This window comes from Poecile atricapillus, chromosome W (genome assembly GCF_030490865.1).
Source record: "Poecile atricapillus isolate bPoeAtr1 chromosome W, bPoeAtr1.hap1, whole genome shotgun sequence".
Taxonomy (NCBI): domain Eukaryota; kingdom Metazoa; phylum Chordata; class Aves; order Passeriformes; family Paridae; genus Poecile; species Poecile atricapillus.
The window spans coordinates 84,681,859-84,709,087 of record NC_081288.1 but is presented as its reverse complement, the minus strand read 5'-3'; the positions used below and the strand labels follow the sequence as shown (position 1 = coordinate 84,709,087).

The following is a 27,229-nucleotide window of genomic DNA, read 5'->3' as shown; positions in this document are numbered from 1 at the left end:
GGAACTGGTGTCCAGAATTTGGTGCTCCATCACCTTCCCAGGGATTGAGGTGAGGCTGACTGGCCTGTAATTCCCTGGGTCCTTGAAGATAAGAATGACAAGGCACTGAACCTGCAAAGGCTTGTGCATATGTTTACATTTTTGTATTGTGCATGTTTCTTTTGACCTCAGTGGGGCATTCTTCATGTAGGTGGCATGAGATATGTGGATAAAATATGATGTAAATTTTTCATCGTTTGTAATTATTCAACTCATTATGTTCGGGCTCAAGTTTAAAGCTGTGGAAGAACTTTGTTCGTTACCAAACACAATGCTGTGTCTGTCAGAACTGAAAGTTCTATTTTGCCTTTTTTCAATTCCTGTGTGAATTTTTAAGCATGTTTTGAGATGGGTAGACATTATCCGGTGTCATTGAATTTGATTAATTTTCAAATAGCTTTTGTTTAAAAAAAAAAAAAAAAGTAAATATGTTTTATAACTTTTATTTTCCAGGTAAGAAATGATGAAGGAAAGGTAATCCGCTTTCACTGTAAACTTTGTGAATGCAGTTTTAATGATCCTAATGCCAAAGAGATGCACTTAAAAGGGAGGCGGCACAGACTTCAGTATAAGGTTGGTAGAAATGCTAATACTTTTATCTGAAAATCTACCAGATATCAGCTGACTGATTACATGTTCTTATATTTAAAGACTAGTTAGAAGTAGGTGCTCTGAGTAAACAGCATATAAAAAAAGCTAGAAAAATATATTTCTTAGGGAGTATAGTCTTTAAAGTTGCAACACAGACTGAAACTGCATTTTGGTTTGGGTGTTTCTTTAAGCATTCTGAACATTGCTTTCAGGCATTTTTTTTCAACACTAAAATTTTGTACAATGTGTGCAAGCAATAGTAGGTGCTTTGTTGTTTACCGTAAATTTTGAATGCTCAATGTTTTTGGCAGGATAAACCACATAAACCCCTTATGGAGACATTTGAGAAACAAGTATTTGCAGACATTTAAGTCATGAATGGAGAGACACCTATAGTGACACATGATGTACATTTTCATTATTATCAGATTATATAAGAAGAATTTACTGTGGTCACAGGAGATACAATGGGCCTTGCATAATCATGAAAGAGATGAAAGAAGAGGAAAAAATGGCCAGAAAAATGTATTTAGTGACTTATGATTATGCTCCAGTATGAGGGACCCTTCAGGAGCAGGGCATCGGGAAGCACACTGCAGTTAAGATGAAATGGGTTTTTTTCAGGCTATATTGTAATCATCCTGCTACAGAATGAACAGCAAATTACTTAGTATTTCATGTAACATTTTAATCTTAGATAGTTTTGTTCTCACATAGCTGAAAAAGGAATTCGTGCTATATGTAGTACATTGCTGTTTCTTTCCATTAAAATACCGGACACAGATTTTTCTTCTTCAGCTGTTCATTCAGTGCAATTCTAAAACTGCATTTTTCTCCCCTTGATTTTATTGTAGACCAGTAGTGTGTGCTGAACATGTCAGAAGAACTCCGTAACCTTGAGATGATAAGAGTCAAACCAATGTTTCATTTGTTATTTTTCTGAACTAGAAAAAAGTAAACCCAGATTTACAAGTAGAAGTAAAGCCTAGTATTCGAGCAAGAAAAATTCAAGAAGAGAAGATGAGGAAACAGATGCAGAAAGAAGAATACTGGAGAAGGCGAGAAGAGGAAGAACGCTGGAGGATGGAAATGAGGTAATGCATTCTGTTTTATCAACAAATGAGTCAAAGTTGCAGTCAGATTACCTAAAACTAACTCTTCTTCTGTAATTATTTATTTTGAATACTTGTTTTGGGAACTCTATACTGTCTTGTTTTAAATTAAGTTGTCATTATACCTCAGGTTTTTTTGGGTTTTGTTTTGTTTTGGGTTTTTGTTCAATCTCTCTGAAGAATGTAGACTCACTAGAATTATTTGTTATGAATTCAGACCTGCTTTCAAAATAACCATTCATTTTAGATACCCTCTGGAGTTCATTGGTATTTGTTCTTGATTACTAGAAATGAGTTAGTGAGAACATCCAAGAATTTATTTAGAATGGTTGGAAGTATTAACTGCTATATAAAGGGGACATTTTGATGCACTTCAGGCGATATGAAGAGGACATGTACTGGAGGAGAATGGAGGAAGAGCAGCATCACTGGGATGACCGTCGTAGAATACCAGATGGAGGCTATCCTCATGGTCCTCCGGGACCTCTAGGCCTGCTGGGAGTTAGACCAGGAATGCCTCCTCAGCCCCAAGGACCAGCCGTGAGTTTCTTAGCTTGAGGGAAAAAAAATAAAGAAATACTTACCAAGAGGCACAGTTAAGAACTAAAAATTATTCAATGCTACTTCAGTTGTCTCCAGCGTTTCTTAATAAAGGATATGGAAAAGTGAAGAAAAAATTATATACTAATGAAACTGTATATGGACCTGTCTTTCAAAATAAGCCCACTTCTATGACAAAAGGATGCCTTGGAGACAAATACTTTCTTCTGAAATACAAGTCACTCTGGATTTGTGTACTACTTCTTATTTAATTGCATTATATTTTTATTTATCTAATTGTGGACAAATGTATGGATAAAAAGTGGTTGGATCATCAGTCTTAGAGGATAATGGTTTAGTGGTGGGCCGTACTCTACCTGGAGATCAGTAAACAAGTGCAGTGCTGCATGTGTTTATCCTGGGATTTATCTCATTAGCACCTTATTAATGATCTGAAAGGTGATGGAGTGCACGCTCATCAGGTTTGCAGCTGATATGAAACTGAATTGGTTCTGAGTATGGAGAACAGTTGATACCTTTGAGGGCAGGGCTGCCATCCAGCATGACCTAGGCAGACTGGAGGAATAGACCAATGGGAACCTTATAGAATTCTGCAAGGACAAATGCCTAATGCTGCACTTGGGAGGGCATAACCACTTGCACTGAAGGGCTGGGTAGCAGCCCTGCTGAAAGGCATCTGGGGTTCTTGGCAGATAGTAAGCTGAATGTGAACCAACCATGTGCCCTGGCAGCAAGCAAGGCAAATAGCATCCTTGGTGATATTAACAAACCTAATCAGTAGATAAAAGGAAGTGATCTACTTTCATGAGACCCAAACTGCAATACTACATTCAGTTTTGGACTTTCCAGTACAAGACAGATGCTGATAAACTATAGCAGGTTCAGTGTGTGGCTACTTGGGTCAGGGGTCTGGAGTGTGCCCTGTGAGGAGAGACTTGAGGGATCTAGGCCTGTTCAGCCTGGAGAAGAGAGCGCTTCAGTGGGATGTAATAGCCTTCTAATACCTATACGTTATAAAGACAATGGAGCCAGACTCTTTACACTGAGAGGGTGAGATATACCAGCTGAGACAAAAAAAATGCAAACTGAATACAGGATTTTTTTTCTTTTTTCCTCCACACAGATGTTGTGAAGCTCCATCTTTGGTGGTTTTCAAGAACCGACAGGATGAAGCTCTGAGCAACATGATATAGTCTTATAGCTGACCACGGTTTCCACAGGAGGCTGGACTAGAGGACCTCCTGAGGTCCCTTTCTGTTTGAATTCTTCTGTGATTCCGTGAAAGCAATCATGGATACTTTATTTTGTGGCAGTATGCAAGTATTTCCCAGTTAACAGAAAGACAATAGATATTTATGTTAGGGAGGTATTTTTGATCCTGGGATGTCCCAATTAGTTTATTTTTTATACATCTCATGTTGTTTTCAGATGTGATTGATTGTGATCAGTGTAAGTTATTAAGGATATTTCAGTTCACGTTTCCTTACATCTCAATAATTTGAGGTTTGAATATTCTGTTGTTTAGCCACCTTTGGTTTCTAGTCACACATCACCTGTGAACTTGAAAGTATATCATAGAATTATAGAATAGTTTGGGTTGGAATGGACCTTAAAGGTCATCTAGTTCCAACCCCCTACCATGGGCAGGGACACCTTCCACTAGACCAGGTTGCTCAGAGCCACATCCAACCTGGCCTTGGACACTTCCAGGAATGGGGCATTTACAACTTCTCTAGGCAACCTGTTCCAGGGCCTCACCACCCTCACAGTAAAGAATTTATTTCTAATATCTAATGTAAACCTATCTTCTTTCAGTTTAAAGCCCTTGTCTTTTCACTACATGGCCTTGTAAAAAGTTCCTCTCCAGCTCTCTTGTAGGCCTCCTTTAGGTACTGGAAGGTGCTCTAAGATTTCCCTAAAGCCTTTTCTTCTCCATGCTGAACAGCCCAAATTCTCTCAACCTGTCTTCCTAGGAGAGGTGCTCCAGCTCTGTGATCATCTTGGTGGGCTCCTCTGGACTTGCTGTGGTAGGTCCACATCCTTATGCTGGGATTGCCAGACCTAGATGCAGTACTCCAGGTGGGGTCTCATGAGAGCAGAGCAGTCACCTGCCTTGACCTGTTGTATACCCAAATTTCAGAAATGTGCTTTTTCATCTGTTTAGCCTTTACGCCGCCCTGACTCCTCTGATGACCGCTATGTGATGACCAAACATGCAGCTATATATCCAACAGAGGAGGAACTTCAAGCAGTCCAAAAAATTGTTTCTATTACTGAGCGTGCTTTGAAACTTGTTTCTGACAATATGACTGACCATGAAAAAAGCAAGAGCAAAGAGGGAGATGACAAAAAAGACAGTGGTAAAGACAGGTATTTTTTTTCCTTATTATTTTAAAAGAATTTTATGACTTGTTTCTAAAGCCGTTTTATGTTTTTCCTTGTACTGTTATCAGTGCTTTCAGGAATTCTGTTCCTTTCAGATTATGATATGGCATATGTCACTGTGGCCTCAAGAGTATATGGAATACTGCTATTTATTTTAATTTTTCTATCTTCATGTTTAGTTTTATGATTTTTATAGTATTTTAAATGCAGCTTTTAACTATAATTCACAGAGCTTTGAAAGGAGTTTTACGGGTGGGTGTTTTGGCTAAAGGCTTGTTACTTCGTGGAGACCGAAATGTCAATCTTGTTTTGTTATGTGCTGAGAAGCCTTCAAAGATGTTACTTGGCTTTATTGCTGAAAGTCTTCCCAAACAACTTGCAGTAAGTAATATTTAGATTTTTGGATTTGAATTTTGGTAAAAATACTGTAAAAGTCTGTCCTCAAGTCAAATGTCTGTAGGGCTGACTGTGTTGCATTTCATAGTTCAGGTACAGTTTCTTTTAATTTTCTTAGTGTTTGTATCTGAATTCAGGGACTATGCTGCATGTTTTTCTTTCTGTATATTACATCCATACAAGTGTCTAAGTGCTTGTGCTAGCACTGTAGTATCAATCATCATTTAATAGATTTCCTTCAACTGGGAAATAGAAATGAGCAGAAGAAAGACTATTATCCAGTTACCAGCAATGATAGAGATAATTGGTGTGGTGTTATAGGAAGCTAGCACTGCCTAAAGGTCAAAGTTCTCCATTAATGCCAGTCTCTTTGTACTTGTCTTGTTTCCAGTTTGTATGTCAGTGCTTTGTAGTCCCAGAAGTAGTTAGCTAAGTCTTGTGTGTGTATTTTTAATTTGGCACAAAAAAAAAGTACATGTAGTCTTAAACCATTCAGCAAAATTCATATAAACAATTTGCTGTATTTCTACAAGAAATGAAAGTACAGATTAAAGTTTTTAGCTTCAGTGCTCTCTACTGAACAAAGCCTGTCCACTATTGTTACAGGATGCTTTTCACAGCATTAGTACTTCAATGCAGTCTGGTAAAATATTCAACAGAATCAGTGGCATGGTAGAAGCACTAGCAGGATCAGATTCATTAAAAAGTAATCTTGGGTTTGCTCTTGTTTGAAATAACAGAAGAAAACTTAGAATCTGCTCATCTTGGTCTGGCTTTATGGAGAATTCACTTGTCCCTCTAGTTTGTGGAAGAAGGTGATAAAGGTGCCTACAGCTTTATTTTGGGGGTATTTAAAGTTATTAAATCTAGTCACAAGAAGCAATTCTGAGTAACCACCTTGTTACTCTTACTATTTTTTCCCCCCAGTGTTAATCTTGTCCTTTGCTCTCATCAGAGGATGTTGTGATAGCCAAGTATAGAATGTGACTTGCAGTACTCATCTTGTAACTGCGAGCTTGAAGAACCACCACTGCATCTTCGTGCTTTTTAAAGGCTCCTATGTTCCAATAAGAAAAATATTCAACTGGCATTTGAAGTGGCACTGAGGCTTTTATGTATCTCAAATGCTGTCAAGATTCTTGTTATGTAATTTACTTATTATATGAATTTCACTTCTTTTTTTTTTTTCTCGTTTGCACGCTTGGCAACTGCTGTGTGTTTTCCTTAATGATTTGGAAACTATGCAAATCCTTATATATGTATTAATTGTGTATACTGTTGTTTCTTTGAATGCAGAGGTATTTGCTTCATATAATTATATTGCTTTCTGCCTTTCTGTTAAAAAAGGCTATGATGAAATCCATTTTCTTCCCCTTACTTTTCTTGGCCACATGCCAATAGAAATTTCTGTTTCTTGATATTTAGGTAATAAGTCCCGAGAAATATGATATCAAGTGTGCAGTCCCAGAAGCAGCAATAATTTTAAATTCATGTGTGGAACCCAAAATGCAAGTTACTATCACACTGACGTCTCCAGTCATTCGGGAGGAGAACATGAGGGATGGAGGTTGGGAAGTTAAAGATATTACTTCTATCTATTTTGCTTAAGATGGCATTGAGATCCTAGAAGGCAACATGCTGGCATAACTAATGTACTTGATCAAAACCTTGTTTTTCAACAAGCAGTCTTGGTAGAGAACAATTTGCTATAAAAATGCTTATACGATGGATTTAATTTTTAAAAATTCTAATTTAAAGTCCAACCTCAGCTTTCTGGAAAAGGTACAAACTTGATTTTTTTCCCCCTCTTATAAAATTATAGGGAAAACTAAGTATTTTATAGCAAGTGGCTATAAACTCACTTTCTAATGCAGTCCTGCCCTAAAAAAAAGATCACATTTTCAAGTTTTAGCTGGATAAGTATTACCATCATTTACATATTCCAAATAGCAGCACCACTTAAAATGTACTTTTATAATATTTTTGATGGTAAAAGTGCTTATAATTTTAAAAGAAGATGTAATTTTTTCCAGAACTCTGAGGTTGCTTTTTGATCTGGAGTGATTTTTGAATGTATTTAGGCTCCTGATATTGCAACCAGTCTTCTATCCAACTGGCAAACTCAGACTAGGAAAATAAGAAATGGCTTTGTCATTTCAGCTGTAGCAGAAAGCAGAGTTTGTAAATAAAATTACATTTCTGAAGTTCACAGTTTCTCTGGTGCCAGTAATGTTGCTTTATGGTCTGTTTTGTAATGCTTTCCAAGGTTTAAAAGCTTTTAAGCCAACAAGCATGATTAATGTTTACAGTACACTGGTCCCTTTTGTTTACGGGTCAGATAAAATTAACTTTTGTTTCCTTTTAATCCTGTATTTTCATAGTTGAAAGAGATCATGGCAAACAGGGTTCTGGTGTTTGACAGTGAACTTATGTATAGCAAATCTGAGGCTGTCTTAACACTTCTATGCAGGTTGAAAAAAATTGTATGTATGTATGCTTGTGTATATATGTATTTATATAAGCCACAGAGACTTTTTTTATTTCCTCTCATCATTACATGTCCTCTAAATTACTTGAGATTTTTATATTGCATTAGTAAATGTTCTGTAGCTATGACTAATGCATTGTAAGCAAGCTGTGTTAACAAAGTCATCCTACATAATCAGAAAGAAAAATGTCAAGATACGTTCTCTAGTTTGGATGACTTCTGAAGAGTCTTAAAGAGTGCTTTGTACATGATTTATGAGCTTTACATATTATTCCTAGTTATAAAGTCTTTGTACATATACTGTCACACCCAACCAGTTTACTTGTTTTTTGAAAATCTTAAGTGTAACATGACTTTTGTCTGTGCTGAATCAGACTTCATGTATTATTTAAGGTCATAAAGAATGCTTTAAAATATTTGATTATATTTGATTATTATACATTCAGCATTAAATTAAATTAATCTTAAACACCATGTTTGTTTATTAACATACTGTGAAAAAGCGCAATACTGATCCTGCCACAATACTAAATTGCCATTTTCTGGCCTAAAATTCTATAATGTAGACTAAAAAGAAAACAAATTTCAAATTATTATGACCAATCCCTTAATTTATGCCACCTAAAGGAAACAAATCTGTACTTTTGTCTGACCCACACTTGAGTTAAAATTAGTTTATTCACTGCTGGAGTACTGCCTCTAGGCAAGTAAATTCAAGTTAGATTTCTTTTCAAGACACTGAGCAGTATAAAAAGTTCACTTTTGAAGCTAGAGCAAATAGAAGACTGAATTGAAAATTATTGCAGCAAAGAAGGCCTTATTATGAAGACTTCTGCTTATTTGCTGCAGAGTAATAGTGTGTTTGTGTTTTTTCTTACTGCAGCTCCTCATGCTCTGTGTCTTACAATGGTTTAAAGTTTTCTTTTTTTTATTTTTAGCCTGCAGTTTGAGTAAAGATGAGACTGAGACTCGCATGAAGAATAGAAACATGTTTGATGTGTAATAATCCCATTACATGATAAAAGGCTAACAAAAACCATACCAAAACCAGTGTGAAATAAAATTGTTAACTACATAGCTACTGTTCCTTACAGTATTGTGCATTTGACAGTTTACCAAATCTGATATATTCAAAGGGCTCTAACCCATCTTTGCAGTCTTTCCTTCAACAAAGTGTACATATTTATAAAAGCATATATATATATATATATATATATATATGTACGCATGTGTCTTTTTTTTTTTTTTTTTATCTTTAGCTAACAGCCCCAGTCCTAAGCTTTCTAGCAAAGGGTCTTGATTCCTGTCAGGGATTGCTGCCAAGACATTGGAAGGATTTTTGACCAAGGTTTTCTAAAGCTCAGTGTCACACCTGCCATACTTTACAAAGGAGGGGTTTGGACACATCGTCCTAGCACCTACTGTTACTTGGGATTTTTTCTTTTTGTCTTTGTCTCTATCCTACAATTAAGCAGTGTTCACACTAGTTTTCAAATAGTTGACTGGGTAAAATATATTTTGCATAATAAAACTTAGTAAAATGGATATGCCTGTTAACTTTTAATGACAAAGTAGTGTGGACACAGCATGTCTAACTGAAGATTAACCCCTTATATTTAGGGTAGTAATAAAGTTATATAGGGTAAGAATTTGTGCTTGTGTTTTTTAAATTAATACAACTTTTTTTGTCTTAGCTCAACAGGGTGGTAGGTTAGGCATCTGAATTTAAAGACTATTTAAGGGGTTAATCCTGAAATGTAAAACAGATGCAAAAATTCACAGATTAAGTATTACAAGAATTTCCTTGATACATTTTTTTGCAGTTAGTGTATTCTCAGTGCAGTGAGATGTCTTACAACTTCTTAGTCATTTTAAGTTTCAAGGATATCCATATGATGCCTAGTAGTAGCACACTTTAGATTGACATTTCCAGCACTGAGTATGATTCTCTTCTGTGAACTTAAACTGTAATTCTTTTTACTAAAATTATTTTCCAAATTGAAGTTTTTTGGAGCTAGAAGTAATTGGAGTTTCAAATTATGTAGTGAGTTAGTGTGATAAAAGTTTGCACAGTATAATCTATTCACACAGTAGCTTTAAAAGACTGTAAAAAATTGACTGATTAGGCTACTAGACAGAAGAGACACATTTTTAATTTCTCAGCCTTATTTTGCCTTCTATTTTCCTGCTGTGCATTTTCTCTAAATTTTTACTTGTTTCATCAGTTATCTTACCTGGCACCCCTCTTGTATAGGTGTCAGTTTGATTTTTGTTTTGTTTTAAATGAAATGCCACTTTAAATGTCTTAATTTGCTGTGTAAATACCTTGTTGGTTCAGTTATTCTTCTTTCCACTTTAACATATAGTCCATAAGTTTAAACATCTGTTTGAGAAGATACCTATGTTCTTAGCTTTGTTCTTATTTTGAAATCCTCCTCCTTTTAGCCCCATGCAGAGCAATGGAACTATCCTATTAAAAAATGCCCAAATCTGAATGGAGTACTTCAGATTTAAGTTTTACAAAGCTATAGAACCATGTTCATTCATGGCTTTTTAGTTCTTTCTAAAGTATCCTACTATTTAAGGTATCCTACTATTTATTTTGCATTTGTGTATAAATAGGTGGTTTGTGGGCTGTCTCTCTGCAGCATCCCTACTTGCTGGCATGTTTCATGAGACTATAACTTCTGTTCTCAGAGTTACCTAACTTTATATCTTGCTGGAGTAAATTATATTCCATTCACCAGCTCCTGTGAAATGAATGCCATTGAGTGAAGGCTTTTTCTTTCATCTTGTCTGGTGTATCACCAGTTATGCTAGCAGTATACTTTGTCACTCATCACTATAGCCATTTTCATAATTACTAAAACAAAATACTTTAAAAAGTGATCATTACATTATATCCCTACAATTTTTAAAGTAACTTGAAGGTGCGATTTCATATTGTTCAGTGGTTCCAATTTCATTGATTTAAACCATTTCCAAAAGGGCCTTGTGGTCTTTTCCATTTTGGTAACAAAGCAATCTGCTTTGTAATTAATCCTTTTCTGAACATTTAAATATAAAATATCTACCATATTTTAGAATAATAGAATCATTTAGGTTGGAAAAGACCTTCAAGATCATCAACTCTAATTGTTAAACTAACGCTGCCAAGTCCACTGCATCTGCAATGCCACATCTATACTTCTTTTAAATCCCTTCAGGGATGGTGACTCAGCCACTTCCCTGGGTATCCTCTTCCAATGCTTGGCAACCCCTTCAGTGAAGAAATTTTTTCTAATATCCAATCTAAAACTCCCCTGGCACAACTTGAGGCCATTTCCTCCTGTCCTATTGTTTGTTACTTGGGAAAAGAGACCAACAACCACCTCGCTACAACCTCCTTTCAGGTAGTTGTAGAGAGTGACAAGGTCCCTCCCAAGCCTCCTTTTCTCTAGGATAAACACATCCAGCTCCCTCAGCCACTCCTCATAAGACTTGTCTTGTTTTGAGGGACCCAAAACTGAACACAGGATTTGAGGTGTGGCCTCACCAGTGCCTAATAGAGAGGGATAGTCACTTCCCTAGTCCTGCTGGCCACACTATTACTGATACAATCCAGGATGTCATTTGCCTTCTTGGCCACCTGGGCACACGCTGGCTCATATTCAGCCACTGTCAACCATCACCCCAGGTCCTTTTCTGCCAAGCAACTTTCCAGCCAATTCTCCCCCTAGCCTGTAGTGCTTCATGGGGTTGTTGTGACCCAAGTGACCTGGCACCTGGCCTTGTTGAACCTCATACCACTGACCTCAGCTCATCAATCCAGCCTGTCCGGATTCCTCTGCAGAGTCTTCCTACCCTTGAGCAGATCAACACTCCCACCTAAATTGATGTCATCTGCAAACTTACTGAGGGTGCACTCAATCCCCTCATCCACATAATTGATAAAGATATTAAACAGGACTGGCCCCAGTACTGAGCTTTGGGGAACCCCACTAGTGACTGACCACAAGCTGGACGTAACTCCATTCCCCACCACTCTCTGGGCCTGACTGTCCAGACAGGTTTTTACTCAAGAAAGAGTGCACCTGTCTGAGCCATGGACAGCCAGTTTCTCCAGGAGAATGCTGTGGGAAATGGTGTCAAAGGCTTTACTAGGTATAAGTAGACAAGATCCCCAGCCTTTTCCTCATCCACTAAGTGGGTCACCCTATCACAGAGGGAGATAAGGTCATTTAAGCAGGACCTGCTTTTCCTAAACCCATGCTGGCTGGGCCTGATCCCCTGGTTGTCCTGTATGTGCTGCATGATGACACTCAAGATGATCTGCTCCATGACATTCTCTTGTACCAAGGTCAGGCTGACAGGCCTGTAGTTCCCCAGATTCTCCTTCTGGCCCTTTCAGATAGTCTGCTTTGATTTTTTCTTTTTCTTGCTGAATCATAAGTAGTCCCTATTCAGATCCTTCCTTGCATCCTGGATTATATTGGAGCACATATATTATGAACTAAAGAATTTATATGAGTAAGATAGAATATTAAAAAGTAATGGAACTCTTAAAACTGAAGACAGTTTTATATTCCTTTAGTTAGTTTTTTTAAATGGAAAATAATTTCCATTTCAAGTTTAAGGTGTGATAAAAATAACATTACAAAATATCTAGTGCTTTTAAGTGTTTTTTTTTTTTAATATACTTTTCTTTTCTTAAAAAGAGTAGGTCCCAAATAGCATGTGACCATTAAAATTTTCATGAAACTAAATGTGAATATTTCTACTTTGTTAAAGTGGATATTTTAGTGTTCCTTCTGTCTTGTGGTCTCTGTGCTGGTGCACTGTGTCCAACCATTCTTCCTTTTCTATTTAATTTTAGGTGATATATGTTTTTCCAGTGTTAGCTTAAAGAAAGAAGTACTATGTATTGCATAATCTGCAATGCATTTGAAAATAACCTGATGGCTAAAGTTTAATAGGATTCTACACAATCTTCATACTGGGTTAATGCCCTAATACTAATTGAATGACTTTTATTGAACAACTACATTTGTTGTTCAAGGGTTCAAGCTTTAAATGGCATGTGTGACATTGAAGCTACTTTAAATGGTCAAACACCCATTCCTCATTGCATTTTGCCAATTCAATCCATTTTAGATGTAACCTCGGGTATGGTGAAAGACCCACCGGACGTCTTGGACAGGCAAAAATGCCTTGACGCTCTGGCTGCTCTACGCCACGCTAAGTGGTTTCAGGTTCGGAACATCATTTTATTTTCTTCTTGTAGCCTTATGAGAGATTAGTTCAGTTGCAATATAAATGTTTAACTGTGTGAAAACACTCAGTGTTGTTCATGCTAATGATACTTAATATTTTTCTGGTCCCTGAATTTAAATATAGAAGGTAGAGTAGGGAGAAGCTGCTTTATGCAGTTATTGCTCATTTGATGGTTTTTTTTTTTTTTTTCTGGTCATCAAGAAGGCGATGTTGAAAGCTTGACTCACTTGGGGTGTTATATTGTATATTTGTTATGTATTCCATAAGGCTGCAGAGTAACTTTGCTTTAAATAATGGAATATATGTTTAAAGCTTTTGTTTAGATTTAAGACATTTTTTCCTATTTCTTTAAGTGTAGGGAACGAAAGGCAAGAAGCAACTGTTTGGTTTAGTGGCTTTGTATTCTGGCAAAGGCACAATAAAAAAACCAAACAGATTCCCTTCACCTTTCAGTCTCTATACCTATTTCTTAGACCTTTATTTTTAATATAGAAAAATACTGTATTTATTGTTGCAGGTGAACATAGGTCAAAGTGTATAGAGGATCAAGAAATGTTATTCTTGTATAACCTGTGCACTTTGACTTCTATCACCTTAAATTACTAACCCTGTATAAAATACTGCTGTAAATGGCAGCTCTTAGAATAAAGTTGTAGAATAATTTGTTTCAGTCTTGTATCTGAGCTTCCATTGAACAGCGGTGTTTTAGTCTTTCAACAAGTCCTATTTGCTGTATATGCTGAGGTTAATTTGATTTTGTATTGCTCTCAAGGCTAGAGCTAATGGTCTGCAGTCCTGTGTGGTTATCATACGTATTCTTCGTGACCTCTGTCAGCGGGTTCCAACTTGGTCTGATTTTCCAAGCTGGGTGAGTAATGTTCTTTTGAATGAGGCTTTTTAATGCACATTGGGTTTTTTTTGATTCACTGCAAATAAAGCATGGGAATGTGTTACTACAGTTTTTAAATTTAGGTTTTTTCAAGGAGTAATGTAGGGTTTTGCTTGGGTGGTTTGTTGGTTGGTTGTTTTTTTGGTTTTCCCCAAGAAACAATCCGGATTACCTCTAAAATTTTAATTTTTTGTGGTTTTGCTATGTGGAGCTGAAAACTTTTTTTCCAAAGGAATTTTCTTGTTGTTTAGAATTCTTTGAGGGTAGCATTCTTATTCTATATTTTAGCATTTTTTCCTTTACTCTGTATCAAAGAATCTATTTTTTTGTTACAGTCTACTCTGAATCGCTTGGACTTTACTGAAACTGGTAGAAAATGATGTCAGCTGTGCCCAGATAGCTCTGTTATAACAGGCTACTTGAAAGAATAAATCACAGCAATTCCTGCAGTCATTAATATGTTGTTTCTGCAAGATGAAATACCACAGTACTAGTCTATGTATGTGTCACCATTGGCATTTTAATCAGTGTCACTTAGACACAGCTCTCTAGTTTGTAACTGGTTACCTATCTCAATTCTTGAAGCTGGGTGATTTTGGAGCATTCTTTTACATTGACTATCTTAAATGATGCTCTCCAAGAGTGTAACTTGTGTTACAAATATTAATAAATGTTCAATCTGTGGACTGCACAAAGTTAGTCTGAACCAAAATCTCTGAAGCATATATATGTGGAAGTAAATTCAACTTTGACTGTTTTGTTTTATAGACCAAATACTGTTGCACTGTGCTGCTTCCTAATGTAGACTTTTCAGTTTTGGCAGGAAGAGTGCTAACATTGTCAAGACAGTTATAATAGTTGGCATTATTTCAATGAGAAATGTTTTACAATTGTAATAAGCTTGCTGACCAGAAAAAATGTGGAGCAATAATTTCTGCTTTTTAAAATATTTAAAGTAAAAAAAAAAAAAAATAAATTCCAATTTCTGTGCTATACTTCATGAAAGATATACTGTACAAATACAGTTTAACAGAAGCTCAGAAGTATGTAAGTACCCTCAATATTGCTTACTAAGTAGCCAAAGAATAAATCCAGGCATACTTTTAGAAAAGTATCCTTTAAAATATTGTAACACACAGCAGGCACATAGATGAAGAACAAGGAATGTTGTTTCTTATTTCTCATAATATTTGTTCTAAGGCGCAGCCAGAAAGGAAGCAATGTGTCACAGAATCACAGAATGGGTAAAGTTGGAAGGGATCACAGTGGGTCATCTGGTTCAGCCTCCCTGCTCAAGCGCAGGGTCATCTCAGAGCACATGGCACAGGACTGCATCCAGATGGATCTGGAATATCTCCAGTAAGGGAGACTACACAACCTCTCTGGGTAATCTGTTCCAGTGCATGGTCACTCACAGAATAAAGTTCTTCCTTATATTCAGGTGGAACTTCCTGTGCATCAGTTTCTGCACATTGCTTCTTGTTCTATTGGTTGGCATCACCAAGAAGAGCCAGGCTCTATCCTCTGACACTCACCCTTTAGGTACTTATAAACACTGATGAGGTCCCCTCTCAGTTGCCTCTTCTCAAGGCTGAACAGGCCCAGTTCCCTCAGCTTTTCCTCCTAAGAGGGATACTCCAGACCCTTGATCAACTTCATAGCCCTCTGCTGGACCTGCTCCAGGAGCTCCATGTCTCTCTTTTACTGAGGAGCCCAGAACTGGACACAGCACTCCAGTACACCAGGGCTGAGTAGAGGTTCAGCCTCCCTGATCACCTCCCTCAACCTTCTGGCAACATTCTTCCCAATGCACCCCAGGATACCATTGGCCTTCTTGGCCACAAGGGCTCTGCTAGCTCATGGACAACTTGTCCACCAGGACCCCCAGGTCCTTCTCCATAGAGCTGCTTTCCAGCAGGTCACCCCCAGCCTGTACTGGTGCCTGGGGTTATTCCTCCACAGGTGTAGGACCCTGCACTTGCCTTGGTTGAATTTCAGATGGTTCTTCTCTGTTCATCTCTCCAACCTGTCAAGGTTCTTCTAAAGAGCAGCACAGCACTCTGGAGTATCAGCCACTCCTCCCAGCTTTGTGTCATCAGCAAACTTGCTGAGGAGGCATCTGCCCCTTTGTCCAAGTCATTGATGAACACATTAAACAATACTGGACACAGTATAGAACCTTGGGGGACACCACTAGTGACAGGCCTCCAACTAGACCTTTTGCCACTGATCAAAACCCTCTGGGATCTGCCATTCAGCCAGTTCTCAATACACCTCACTGTACACTCACCCAGTCCATACTTCCTGAATTTGCCTATAAGGATTTCATGAGAGATTTTGGGCCTAGGTGTGTCTCAGTTCTCTCTAAAAGTGCTTCCTGACTTGCTCTTGTCTCCGAAAAATGGGAAATAAACTCTCCAACCACTATGCTAGGTTAGAAAGCCAACATTACTTTATTAGCAGTGCTGGATACATGGGGGATTCTTCTCAAAGCATGCATGAACAGCAACCTAACAGACCAGGTTATATTCCTGAAACTAATGCATATTCATCACATTTCCTGAATACATGCATATATGCTAATTATTTCCATGGACTTGTTTGGATATGGTTCTAGATCTTCTGATGAATCTTTTCTCTTTCAGAGTATCTGAAATATATTGTCAGGTCATAATGTACTTTAGTCATTCTTTGCTCTGACACACAGTCCTTGTTCTCAAAACTAAGATATCAGCTAATACATATTAATCACTGATAGAAGTAAACAAGGAAATATTAGCTGACACAAAACTTATTAATCACAGATATAGGGAGTTAGCACAAAGCCACATTAATCTCTGGTATTTGCATAAGCACTGTATGGTACAAAACTAAACATTAACCACAAATACAGGGATCATACACTATTGTGCTAAAGTTAGAAGAATTTTCCAACATCTGCCCCCACTGCTGCATAAACTTCTTATTAAAGAAATTTAACTTGTTCAGTAACACTCTTGGTACCCAATGCATTGCCAGTGCCATGAATCACTATTGAAATTTGTGTATTCAGTTGTTCTTTTGGCCTGTTGGCAAAGTCTTACTGACAAAAAAAATAAAAGACAGATTTAAAATATAGTTGATTTCTGACAGTTACAGATGAAATTTTGTAGAAGAAATATATTTTTCTAGACACAGAACTTTTCCTGACCTGTATGCTAGAAGCCTGTTACAAGCCAGAGATGCCAAAGCTTTTCAAAAAGAGCCTAAGTAGTTTTAATAATAGAAAATAGGAAATCTAAACACACACATTAGAATCAGTCTCTTTATATACCTAGAAATAAAAACTAAATTAGAAGAATTGTGTCAAGTTCCTACAAGTTAGAAGCAACCAATATTCAAGGTTGATTTATTTTTAATTATTTTCCAAACTTGAAATCTAGCCCTTTGGGCACATAAACACTGGGGCATCATAATTCACATTTTCCTATGATTAAGTTGAAGACTTTAGTGTATTGAATGAGGATCCAAAAGAACTAGACTTGTATAAATGCAATAATGTGATCTGCTTTTTTTCTTTCTTGCTGTATTTTGCTTCATACTTGAAAACAACTAAATTGTTGCTAAAACTCAAAAGTTTGACCGAGTGATACAGTATAAGTACTAAAATACCATGTTCAAGAATTGAAATTTGTCAGTTAAATTGAGCTAAAATAGAAAGGAATAGGCACCCTTAGTGAGTGATTGTAATCAGCACTGCCTGTAGTTACTTGCATGCATTAGAATGGACATTTATTCTTGGAAAATAGAAGGCAACATTGGAGCAACTGTAAACTTGGGAGAGGAACCAAAAAAATAAACTCCTAAAAATCCCACCAAAAAACAAGAGTCACATATTGTTTGAAAATAAAACTTGCCAAGGAGGTGGTATTGAAACACCAATTTAATGCTTACTTTTGCAAAAATCTTTTATAGTTGTTTTTTTTTTTCCCCTGGAAAAAATAGTGTCTAATAAAGGCAAACAATGGACATATTCACAGAAAAAAAAAAAAAAAAAGTGTAAATTTTAGAAAACCTTTTTATCATCACGGGTTTTTTTACACTTGTTTAACATCTAAGTTAGTGTTAGCCTATAGCCAGGAAACAAAAATTGCAGTGAACTTCAGTTTTGCAAAACTCAAGAACTAGTAACCACTTAAATGTTAAAAGGTCATTAAATTTTTGATACTTTAGGTTTCTGCATTCTTGTAGGAAAAAAAAATTCTCTGTAGCATCCTGTTAATTTCATTAGATGAATCAAATTCATCATTTCATACTGTGTGCTATTTATTCACATGGCTGACAGATTCCAGTGACCCACCATGTTTCATGCTCTCAAAAAATGACTGGACAAGTTCTCCAAGTAGGCTACTACTGTATAAATTTCTAAGAAAAACTTTGGACAACTTGTCATGAGTAGCAGCATATCAGTACTCAATACTCAATGTTAATCTTACAGTAGCTTTCTTTTTATTAATTGTTAACAAGCATCTGATTTTTTTTCATTTTAACTGAAAGTGTTCTGTGATGTGCAATATCTTTCAAAATTTCAGTGTCAAAAGTTCTGTATTGAACAACAGTAGTAGCTTTTCTTTTTTTAATCAGTCTTCTAAATTGTCTGGATTTTCTTATTGTTCTACTAGGCTATGGAGTTGCTTGTGGAAAAAGCAATTAGCAGTGCTACTGGACCACAGAGTCCTGGGGATGCACTAAGAAGAGTTTTTGAGTGTATATCTTCAGGAATCATCCTTAAAGGCAAGTTGCAGTTGATCAGTGTCTGTATACTTATTTTTAACTAATGTAAAATCTGTAATTTTTATTGAAATAAGGCAGAGATTTGCTACTAATTAGCCTGTTTTAGGTGGTCCTGGCCTTCTGGACCCTTGTGAGAAAGATCCTTTTGATACACTTGCTGTAATGACAGATCAGCAACGAGAGGATATTACTTCAAGTGCACAGGTAAGGAAAAGTATGTGTTAAGTAAGTAAATTTGATGGATAGTATTTTGGGGTGGGTGGTTGGTTGATTTGGGGGTTTTTTGGTGTTTTTATTAATGGAGCTATATGATGGACATGAATTTTCTTTTCTTAGAATGTAGTCCAGTCTTTCAAATGATCAGTATTAAGCTAGGCAATAAAAATGTCACAACAGAGAATGTATACTAGTGTTCATTTTTGTACTAAAATTAACATTTTTCTGAAAAGTTTGAAGCACTCCCATCTACAAATATATAATCTCTGTAAAGATGCTTACTCTACAGTAGTATGTTATTAGATTTAAAATTGCAATGATATTTAATATTTTATAAATTGTCCTGGTTAAAGGAAAATTTTGGGAGGAAACCTCTGAAGGGGTCTCCTCTAGAAAGCAAATTTCAGCAGCCCCTCCCCCAACCAGTTTGGGAGAAAAAAGTCTCCTTGGAGAGAAGTGGAAAAAACTGTTTATTTAACAAGCAAAGTACTCACAAGCATGAAAAAATGAGTAATATTAAACAATGGAACCTCTCACTGTTCTGAAGAGATGGCAAATTCAGAAAGAGTCCTTCTGTGGATGTGGCTCAGTCTCTCCAGGGCTCAGGCCCAGCATGCCAGGCCCAGTGTGCAGCTTGGGGGGGCCCTGGGTGATTCTCCTGATATCCTGGACTGGAGAGAAGCTGAACAGTCACAGAAGAAGGCACAGTCCAGGGAAAACCTTTCTTGCCTTGGCTAATGAGGGAAACAAGCGAAAAAAACCAAGGAAAACTCCCTCTCTCTGCAAAAGCTGAGAACTCCGAGAGCACTGAGCTCTTATCTGTCTTGTTGTCCGTGCTAGGCAGCACAGTCCATGAGACTGGAATTCTGGGGGAGTAAAGCAAAGCTTTTGCAGACAAACTGCACACTGCTTCTCCCTCCCCTTCGCCCTCTCTGTCTCTCTGGGCCTAGCTTAAAACTACAGGACCCATTTCTAAGCAAAAAGACAGTGGAGATACCAGCATTATAAAGTCTCCCCAGGAAATCTGTGTAAGCTTAAATTTTAATATTTATTGTATCTACTTACAGTATTAGCTATTCATGCTTGCAGCTTAAGAGTTTACTGACCCTACCTCTTCATTCAGTCTTTTTGCTGAAAATTACTAATGCATATTGGGACACATGACAAGCCTTGGCTGCTTCAATGCAAGTCCAGCAGCTAGAACACATGTATATTTTTTTTAAGTTAATATGTTGTATTTTGTATTGAAGCAGCAAATGGGACATACACATTTTATTGTGTTGACTTTGTTGGGGGAAGGAAGAGAGGATAATAAGAGCTAAGGATAATATCATATACCACTAATGTTCTTCATTAATTGTTTGATAAAGTATTTTAAATTGACATTTGTTTCTAACAGAAATATCTTCTATCCTTTTTCTAGTTTGCGCTGAGACTCCTTGCATTCCGTCAAATACACAAAGTTTTAGGAATGGATCCATTACCACAGATGAATCAACGCTTCAGCATCCATAATAATCGTAAAAGAAGAAGGGACAGTGATGGGATTGATGGGTTTGAAGCAGAGGGAAAAAAAGACAAAAAAGATTATGATAACTTTTAAAAATGTTTGTCATTAGTGCTAAGATTGAAGGTGATAAAAAGTCCATTTGTTGCCTTGCTTTTAAATGGATAAAATAATGTATGTTTAAAATATGCAAAAACAACTCAGTAATTAGATTTGTAAGAGAAAAACATAGCTCTTCTGTGAGATTGTGAATATTTTAATGATATACTGTATCAGACATTATGGATGGAAAGACTGCAAATGGAAACTGTCATTGAAAAAAAGTGTTAAGTTTATTCCTCATTACATTTTCTTTAAATGTGTTGCTAACTTTAGTCTGCATCTCTCTTGTGCATTGATTTATCTTAACTGTATTTAATGCAGCATTTGTGCATCTGTTCCTATGTGTATTTTGATCACTTTTTTATTTAGAAGGTTTTTTGTTTGCCTTTGACACTAGTTGTATAAGTTGCATTCTGTTAGCATAAACTGTTGCAATTCATATTTTACAGAACTTCATTTTGTAAAGTGAGACTTCAGGATTATGTTTTTGCTTTTGTTTTCCTAAATGTGAAGGGGTTGCAACACATAATTATCCTGCCATTTGAGTTCTCAGAATTAAATGTTTTTGCCAATCTTGTGGCATTTGTCTCTTTAGTGTGATATAATGTGATATTAAGACAAATTTTTGTTAATCTAATCAACTTTGCTGTTAGTTGTGTATTAGCAGTATAAAAGCTAATATATACAATATGGTCTTGCAACAGTTTTAAAGCAGCTGCATAATTGATCAAAGTTTTGCATGATGTTTTGAAGTTTTTTAATACAAGAGCTTTTAAAACTATCATTTTAGGTTAAATGCATATGTCTTTCTATGATTGACTTTGTGACATAGCAAGGTCAAAATATAACTTTCTGAATTTCCTTTCTCAATATACAAGCAGAAGCAGGCATTTCCCATTTAGACATAGTAATTCTTTTCAGTCCACTTTGTTGATATTAATGCCTCTCAGCCCTTAAAATACCCATTTGTCATATCAGTGCCTGTAAGGGCATTCCTTATAGCTATTTCTGTATAGACTCTCAGTGATTTTTTTTAATAATTCAAAAATTTAAAAGTTAAGTATAACTGAAAAAGTGAACATTATTAAAGGAAAAAAGTAACCCTGAAAATTGTTTGATGTATGCCTATGTCTCTTTCAAAAAGCTAAGTATAGCGGTGGTGTAGTAATGTTACACCATACTGTTGATGTATGCTCTAGTACACAGATGTGATTTGTTGTCACAGCACTACTGTGGAATATGCAGCTAAAAGCTAAAATGTATTAAATTACTAAAATTCATTATACACTTGAAGTTTCCCTCGTTCTGTTCAGTCTGTATTATGCTTTGTTGCAAACCCATAAAACTTGCAGATAAACATAGACTAACATTCTGGTAACTATTGATGGCTGTAGGAGCGTATCACACATTACAAAGACTATTTGTTATTTCTGGTACAATTAAAAACCCTTTTTGTTCCATTTTGAGGTTGAATTTATCTTTGACCTTCTTAATAAATACCTCTTGGAGTAGGGGGAGTGTTTTTGTTTGCAATGCTTTCTACTAAGAGCATGGATCTGTGAAATAGAAATATACAGTATTTTAGAAGAATAATCTTAAGGAAATATATTAATAGTGTCAGGAAAATTAATCCACAAACACCAGAGGCTTTTGTCCAAAAAGAAGACAGAGGAGTCCTTTTACTTTATTCGAATAAAGGGAGAGGCCATGGGGCATTCCCCTGGGGTCTCAAATTTTTGGAGGGCACAGCCTCCTTTTTATCCTAAATCCCAGCTGTATGTCCCTTCTCTCTTTCCCCATAGCCTGAGGTACTTGAGAGTACCTGGAATGGCTGATACCTGAGACACGCCCCCCCCCCCCCCCCCCCCCCCATGCATAATCCCCTTAATTGTTAACGCTTGTGGAATTTTATGGTGTTTCCCCAGTGTCTCTTGCATCTTTCAGTGGAATCCATCCCATTGTTTCTGTTATCTCTCAGTGATAGTTTCATCTTATCAGCAGACCCACAGCTTTTTTGTAAAGACAAACCCATCATTCCTCTCAATTCTATTCTTCAAGCATTAGAGTGCAGTTTTAAAAGGAGTGGTTATTAGTAGTTGTCTGGGTTTGAAAAGACAGGTGTCTGATAAGGAAGGCAGAAACATCCCCTGAAATGGAAAAATTTAACCCCCTTCCCCCCAAATTATTATAATCTTGAAATCAAGGGGCTCTCAAGCAAAGATATGGGAATAGGAATAACAGTTATTTACTAGGAAAATTAAATAAAAATGCAGTAGTACAAACAAAAACTACTGACAGAGTCCGAATACAACCTGACACCCTGTTGGTCTGGGTGTTGGTAGCAGTCCAAGTAGATGATGGCTGCAGTCCTGGAGTGACAGGTGTGGTTCTGTTGAAGTAATGATCCTGTAGAAGGGTGTAGGATTCTGTGGTAGTGCACATTGCTGGGTGTTCCTTAGTTTCTGTGTAAGCCCTCCCTGCGGCTGTGACATGTTTTCCCTTCCCCTCCCTGTCCCTGAAATGTTATCCCATTGGTTGGTGTTATATGTCTCCCCACCCCTCTCCCGAGGTCTGAAAGTACCTGGGAAATGTTTCCTCCTTCTCTTTTTCCTCCCGGATCCCAGCCTGAATAAACATCCGACATTATCCCAGAGGGAGAAGCAGCCCTTTGGTCTTTATCTTGGTCGTGAAGAGCCCCCCTGCCCTCCCCTCGACATAGCTAGACTGGATTACTTCAGGGGACAAAGGGAGGTTACTTCAGGTGGCGCCCATCGTGGGGGCTTCAGGACCCCACGGGACAGCTGGAAAACACCCCACTGGTGTTTTAATAAGCCTTGGGAACATCATCTACCCCGCCGTCTTACTGACAGGGATCGGGTTGGTAGCTCGCAGAGAACACGAGTCAACTCGGATCAAGAACCTTTTTGGAACACCGCCGCGCCCTTCAGGAAACAGGTACTGGGGGGGCGCGGGGGCGCAGGAGATCCGGCGGTTGTACTGGGGTTTAGCAGGTCACGGTGGTGGTGGTGCCGGTGCCAAACGAGCCTCCCCCCGGTATCGGGACTGGGCGAGCCCATGTGGCAGCACACGTGGTGTGTGTGGGGGGTACTGGTGGCATGTCCCAGGCTCCGCGGTAGTTTTTAAACTCTGACTGCAGTTTGGGTCTTTTTCTGCTTCTTCTCGGTGGTAAAAAAGGGTAGACCAGTCTGTGTAGCAAAGCCTTAATATCGGCCGTGGGTTCTCATTTTTCTACACAGCAAAGGTTAAACTATTCCCATATTAAGAATATCTTAATGGCTGGAAATATCACTTTTCCAAAAAATAAGCTGAAAAAATTCGCAAAATGGGTATTTTTGCATTTTCCGGATTTGAATATTGATTCCCTCTCTGAATGGGACAAAATCGGACAAGCACTCACTATACAAATTGAACAGGGAGAGAACACAGCTGGTAAATACATCCCACTGTTCCTTTTAATTTGGAAAACAATTCTACAAAGACACGAGAAAAGGCTAGAAAAATCCTTGGTTCCCTCCCCTTCTCCCCCTCCCTCAGCTCCCCGGTCAGAGGGTTCGTCTGAAGCATATTCTGTGAGAGTTCCAGACACTTGCCTCTCAGGGCTCAGACTATCCCCTGAGTGTACTGACCCTGTCTGCTTTGTGCAGGCGGACGGAAGCTCTTTCCCATACCCTTCCTTCCCCACAGAGAATCCCAAAAAGCATAGCTTAAAATCCTCCCTGCAAAGAGGGGGAGGCACGTCTGAACTTACACAGCAACATGTGCCAGACCATCATGGCGCCGACTACATGCTCTCTGCCCCCGCCCCCGCTACCCAGCCCATAACCCCTCCCGTTCTCAAGCTCTTTCTCTCTCTGGGTGCCCGCCCTGCATGACATCACCCTATAACCCCTCCCCTCTTCCTGTTTCTTACGAGACAGGGGGTGGAGTGGGGAGCGGGAAGGGGCGGGAGCCAGAGCGGGGGGCAGAAATGAGGCGGGAGTTGGGGCGGGGGCTGGGAACGGGGTGGGAGTCGACGGCAGGGCTGGGGGCTGGGCCAGGATGGGGGTGAGGGGTGGAGCCCCTCCCAGTTCCCACAGTCTGGGGGGCAGGCCCAGGAGTGAGCAGGGAGGTGAGATTTCCTCACCACATTCCAATGGCAGGTGTGGTCGTGCTGCTGTGCTCTGCCCTCATGGCCCCACGGGAAGCCCCAGGGGAAGGGACGGTGGGTCGCCTCAGCCTGCTCCCACTGTAGAGTCACAAGGCGCCCCTGAGGGATGGGGAAATGCTACCCCTCCCAGTTCCCAGGCAGGACAAGCCTCTCTGGCCTGCCGGATTAATACAATTCCCGGGAATGGGGAACCTGGAAATTGGGACTCAGTTTTTTTCCCTACTGTTGCACCAGTAACTTTTACTGGAGAAAGACCGCAAAATCGGCATTACAAGCCCTTCTCATATGAAGACAAAAAAGAAATTTGCAAAGTTCAAAGAGAATTTGGTCGTAATAGTGAGATATCTAAAAGCATAATTAAAACGACATTAACTTCAAATGATTTAGTTCCCACAGATATTAAAGATCTTTTCAGGTGTTTGCTTACACCCTCTGAATTTGATTTATGGAAGAACACATGCTAATGGTTTCTAAAAAACCTACTGGTGGAATTATTAAAAGCCAATCACCTAAATGTTGATTTGTTAAATAATGCTATTACTTTGGATCATTTATGCAGTGAAGGAGTATGGGAAAAACCTGATGACCAAACAATGGCTTTACCACAAGCTGTGCTAGATAAAATCTCTGCAGCTGCAGAGAAAGCTTTTACCCACCTATCAACAGCTGAGACTAAGGGTAGTTATATTAATGTAAAACAAATGCCTTCAGAAGGATTTCTGCAATTCTTAGACCGCTTAAGAGAACAAGTCTCCCATCATGTAGAAGACCTCGTTGTACAAGCAGAATTAATCAAAGAAATTGCTGAGAGAAATGCTAATGAGTCTTGCCGTAGGGTCATTCTGAGCTTGCCAATTGATCCCCCTCCAACACTCGCACAGATGGCAGAAGCCTGTGCGAGGAAAGAAAATATGTTTTCACAGGAAAAGAGACCTCCTTCGACCACCCAAAGACCTGTTGCTGCGGTTTCATCTGAAACAAGGAGTGAACAGATGACGTCTAACCAGCAACAGCGAGTCTGTTTTCACTGCAGAAAACTGGGACATTTTGCTAAAAACTGTCCTTTAAAACAACGGAGAAACGCTGATACCAGCTTGCCAAAAAACTTGGGTCACAGCGCTTGCCCGCCCAGCGCACAGACATAAATGAAGCGCGACCAATCTCTGTCCTTTAATGAAAAAGGGGGAGCGGGGTGGGAGACTGCAGAAATATAATTGTGAAAAACGTTTGCCTAATAAGGTCTGGCAACTGCAAAAGCAATTCTGACTTGTAACTGCTAAAGCTTTTTGTTTCAGATCTGATCGTTGAACTGTCATTGGAGTAGATTTGCAGGATAATTCATAAGACCTGGCTGGACTGGATAGTAGGTATTTTGCTATTGGAGACACAGCACACACACCAATAGAGATTGAGGTGGCTCCCATGACAATTAAGGGAGACCTAACACACCTCACTCTCTTAGCAAGATGTCCTCAACCACCCTTCTATGTAGCCAAAGGGCAGATAATAGCCCAAGTGATCCCTGTTCCAACAGAAGTCCCAGTAGATGACAAAGCACCAGGGGTATACTGGGCAGAAGTGGTGGGTGAAGAGAAACCCATTATGGGGTACAACCTAACACATAAATCAGAACATCTCCATGTAGAAGGGTTAATTGACACTGGGGCAGATGTGACTATCATACCTGAAAAGGTGTGGCGTTCACATTAAGAACTGCAACGGTGGCAGGAAAAATACAGGGTGTTGGAGGAATGAAACTGGCAAAAATCGCTAAAGATATCGTCCAGATTGAAGGTCTGGACGATAGGATAGCTAGTGTCCGACCTTTTGTCATTGACTACGAGTGCCCGCTGTGGGGAAGAGACACCATGTCGCAGTGGGGGGTGAAATTAACAATTCCTGAGACACCTCAGGATTTTTTGATAGAGGCCACTGTAGAGCATCTGGTCCAAAACAATCTTGGCTAGATAATCCAATTTGGGTGAACCAGTGGCCTCTCAGCAAACAGAAACTCGGGGCGCTAGAAAAATTGGTGTAAGAAGAATTGGCCAAGGGACACATAGTAGAAACAACCAGCCCTTGGAATTCCCCGGTGTTTGTGATAAAAAAGCCAGGGAAGGATAAGTGGCGCCTCCTTCAGGATTTGAGAGAAATAAAAATATACAGGACATGGGGTCTCTTCTACAGGGTATGCCATCTCCGACTGTGTCACCACAAAATTGGCTGCTAGCAGTGCTAGATATTAAAGACTGTTTTTTCCAAATTCCCCTGCACCCAGCTGATGCACCAAGGTTTGCCTTTTCCATTCCCACAATTAACCGAGAAGCCCCAATGAAACGGTACCACTGGACAGTATTACCTCAGGGGATGAAAGCCAGCCCCTTCATCTGCCAGTGGTATGTGGGGTCTTTGCTGTCCTCAGTGCGTGCTGAAAAAAGAGATGCCATCATCTTGCACTACATGGATGACGCGCTTGTGTGCTGTCCCAATAACAACATGCTGCAAGATACCCTTAGCCTAGTGGTTAAAGTTTTAACCTCTGCTGGATTGCAATTGCAGGAAGACAAAGTTCAAATGATGCCACCTTGGAAATACCCGGGCCTAAAAATTACTGCATGGACTGTTGTTCCACAGAAATTAGAAATTACTGGCAATCCTAAAACTCTAGCAGATATTCATTCCTTATACAGGTCACTAAACTGGGTTAGACCATGGCTAGGTCTCACTAATGAAGACCTGAGCCCCTTGC

The 27,229-nt window shown here is 38.6% G+C and overlaps 1 protein-coding gene across 5 annotated transcripts in view; it reads left to right on the top strand.

Annotated features, from left to right (window-relative positions):
- The window catches only part of LOC131592496 (zinc finger RNA-binding protein-like), a 48,245-nt gene extending 26,473 nt beyond the window's left edge, over positions 1 to 21,772 (top strand). For all 5 annotated transcript variants that reach the window (XM_058864044.1, XM_058864046.1, XM_058864045.1 and 2 more), the window contains 11 exons: positions 493 to 612; positions 1,579 to 1,724; positions 2,120 to 2,282; positions 4,468 to 4,673; positions 4,919 to 5,069; positions 6,510 to 6,651; positions 12,706 to 12,803; positions 13,598 to 13,693; positions 18,376 to 18,487; positions 18,594 to 18,691; positions 20,127 to 21,772. In XM_058864044.1, coding sequence (XP_058720027.1) covers positions 493 to 612; positions 1,579 to 1,724; positions 2,120 to 2,282; positions 4,468 to 4,673; positions 4,919 to 5,069; positions 6,510 to 6,651; positions 12,706 to 12,803; positions 13,598 to 13,693; positions 18,376 to 18,487; positions 18,594 to 18,691; positions 20,127 to 20,306 — 1,512 coding nt within the window. In that variant the 3' untranslated portion in view covers positions 20,307 to 21,772. The remainder of the gene's footprint in view (positions 1 to 492; positions 613 to 1,578; positions 1,725 to 2,119; positions 2,283 to 4,467; positions 4,674 to 4,918; positions 5,070 to 6,509; positions 6,652 to 12,705; positions 12,804 to 13,597; positions 13,694 to 18,375; positions 18,488 to 18,593; positions 18,692 to 20,126) is intronic.
- Positions 21,773 to 27,229: the final 5,457 nt, after the last annotated feature.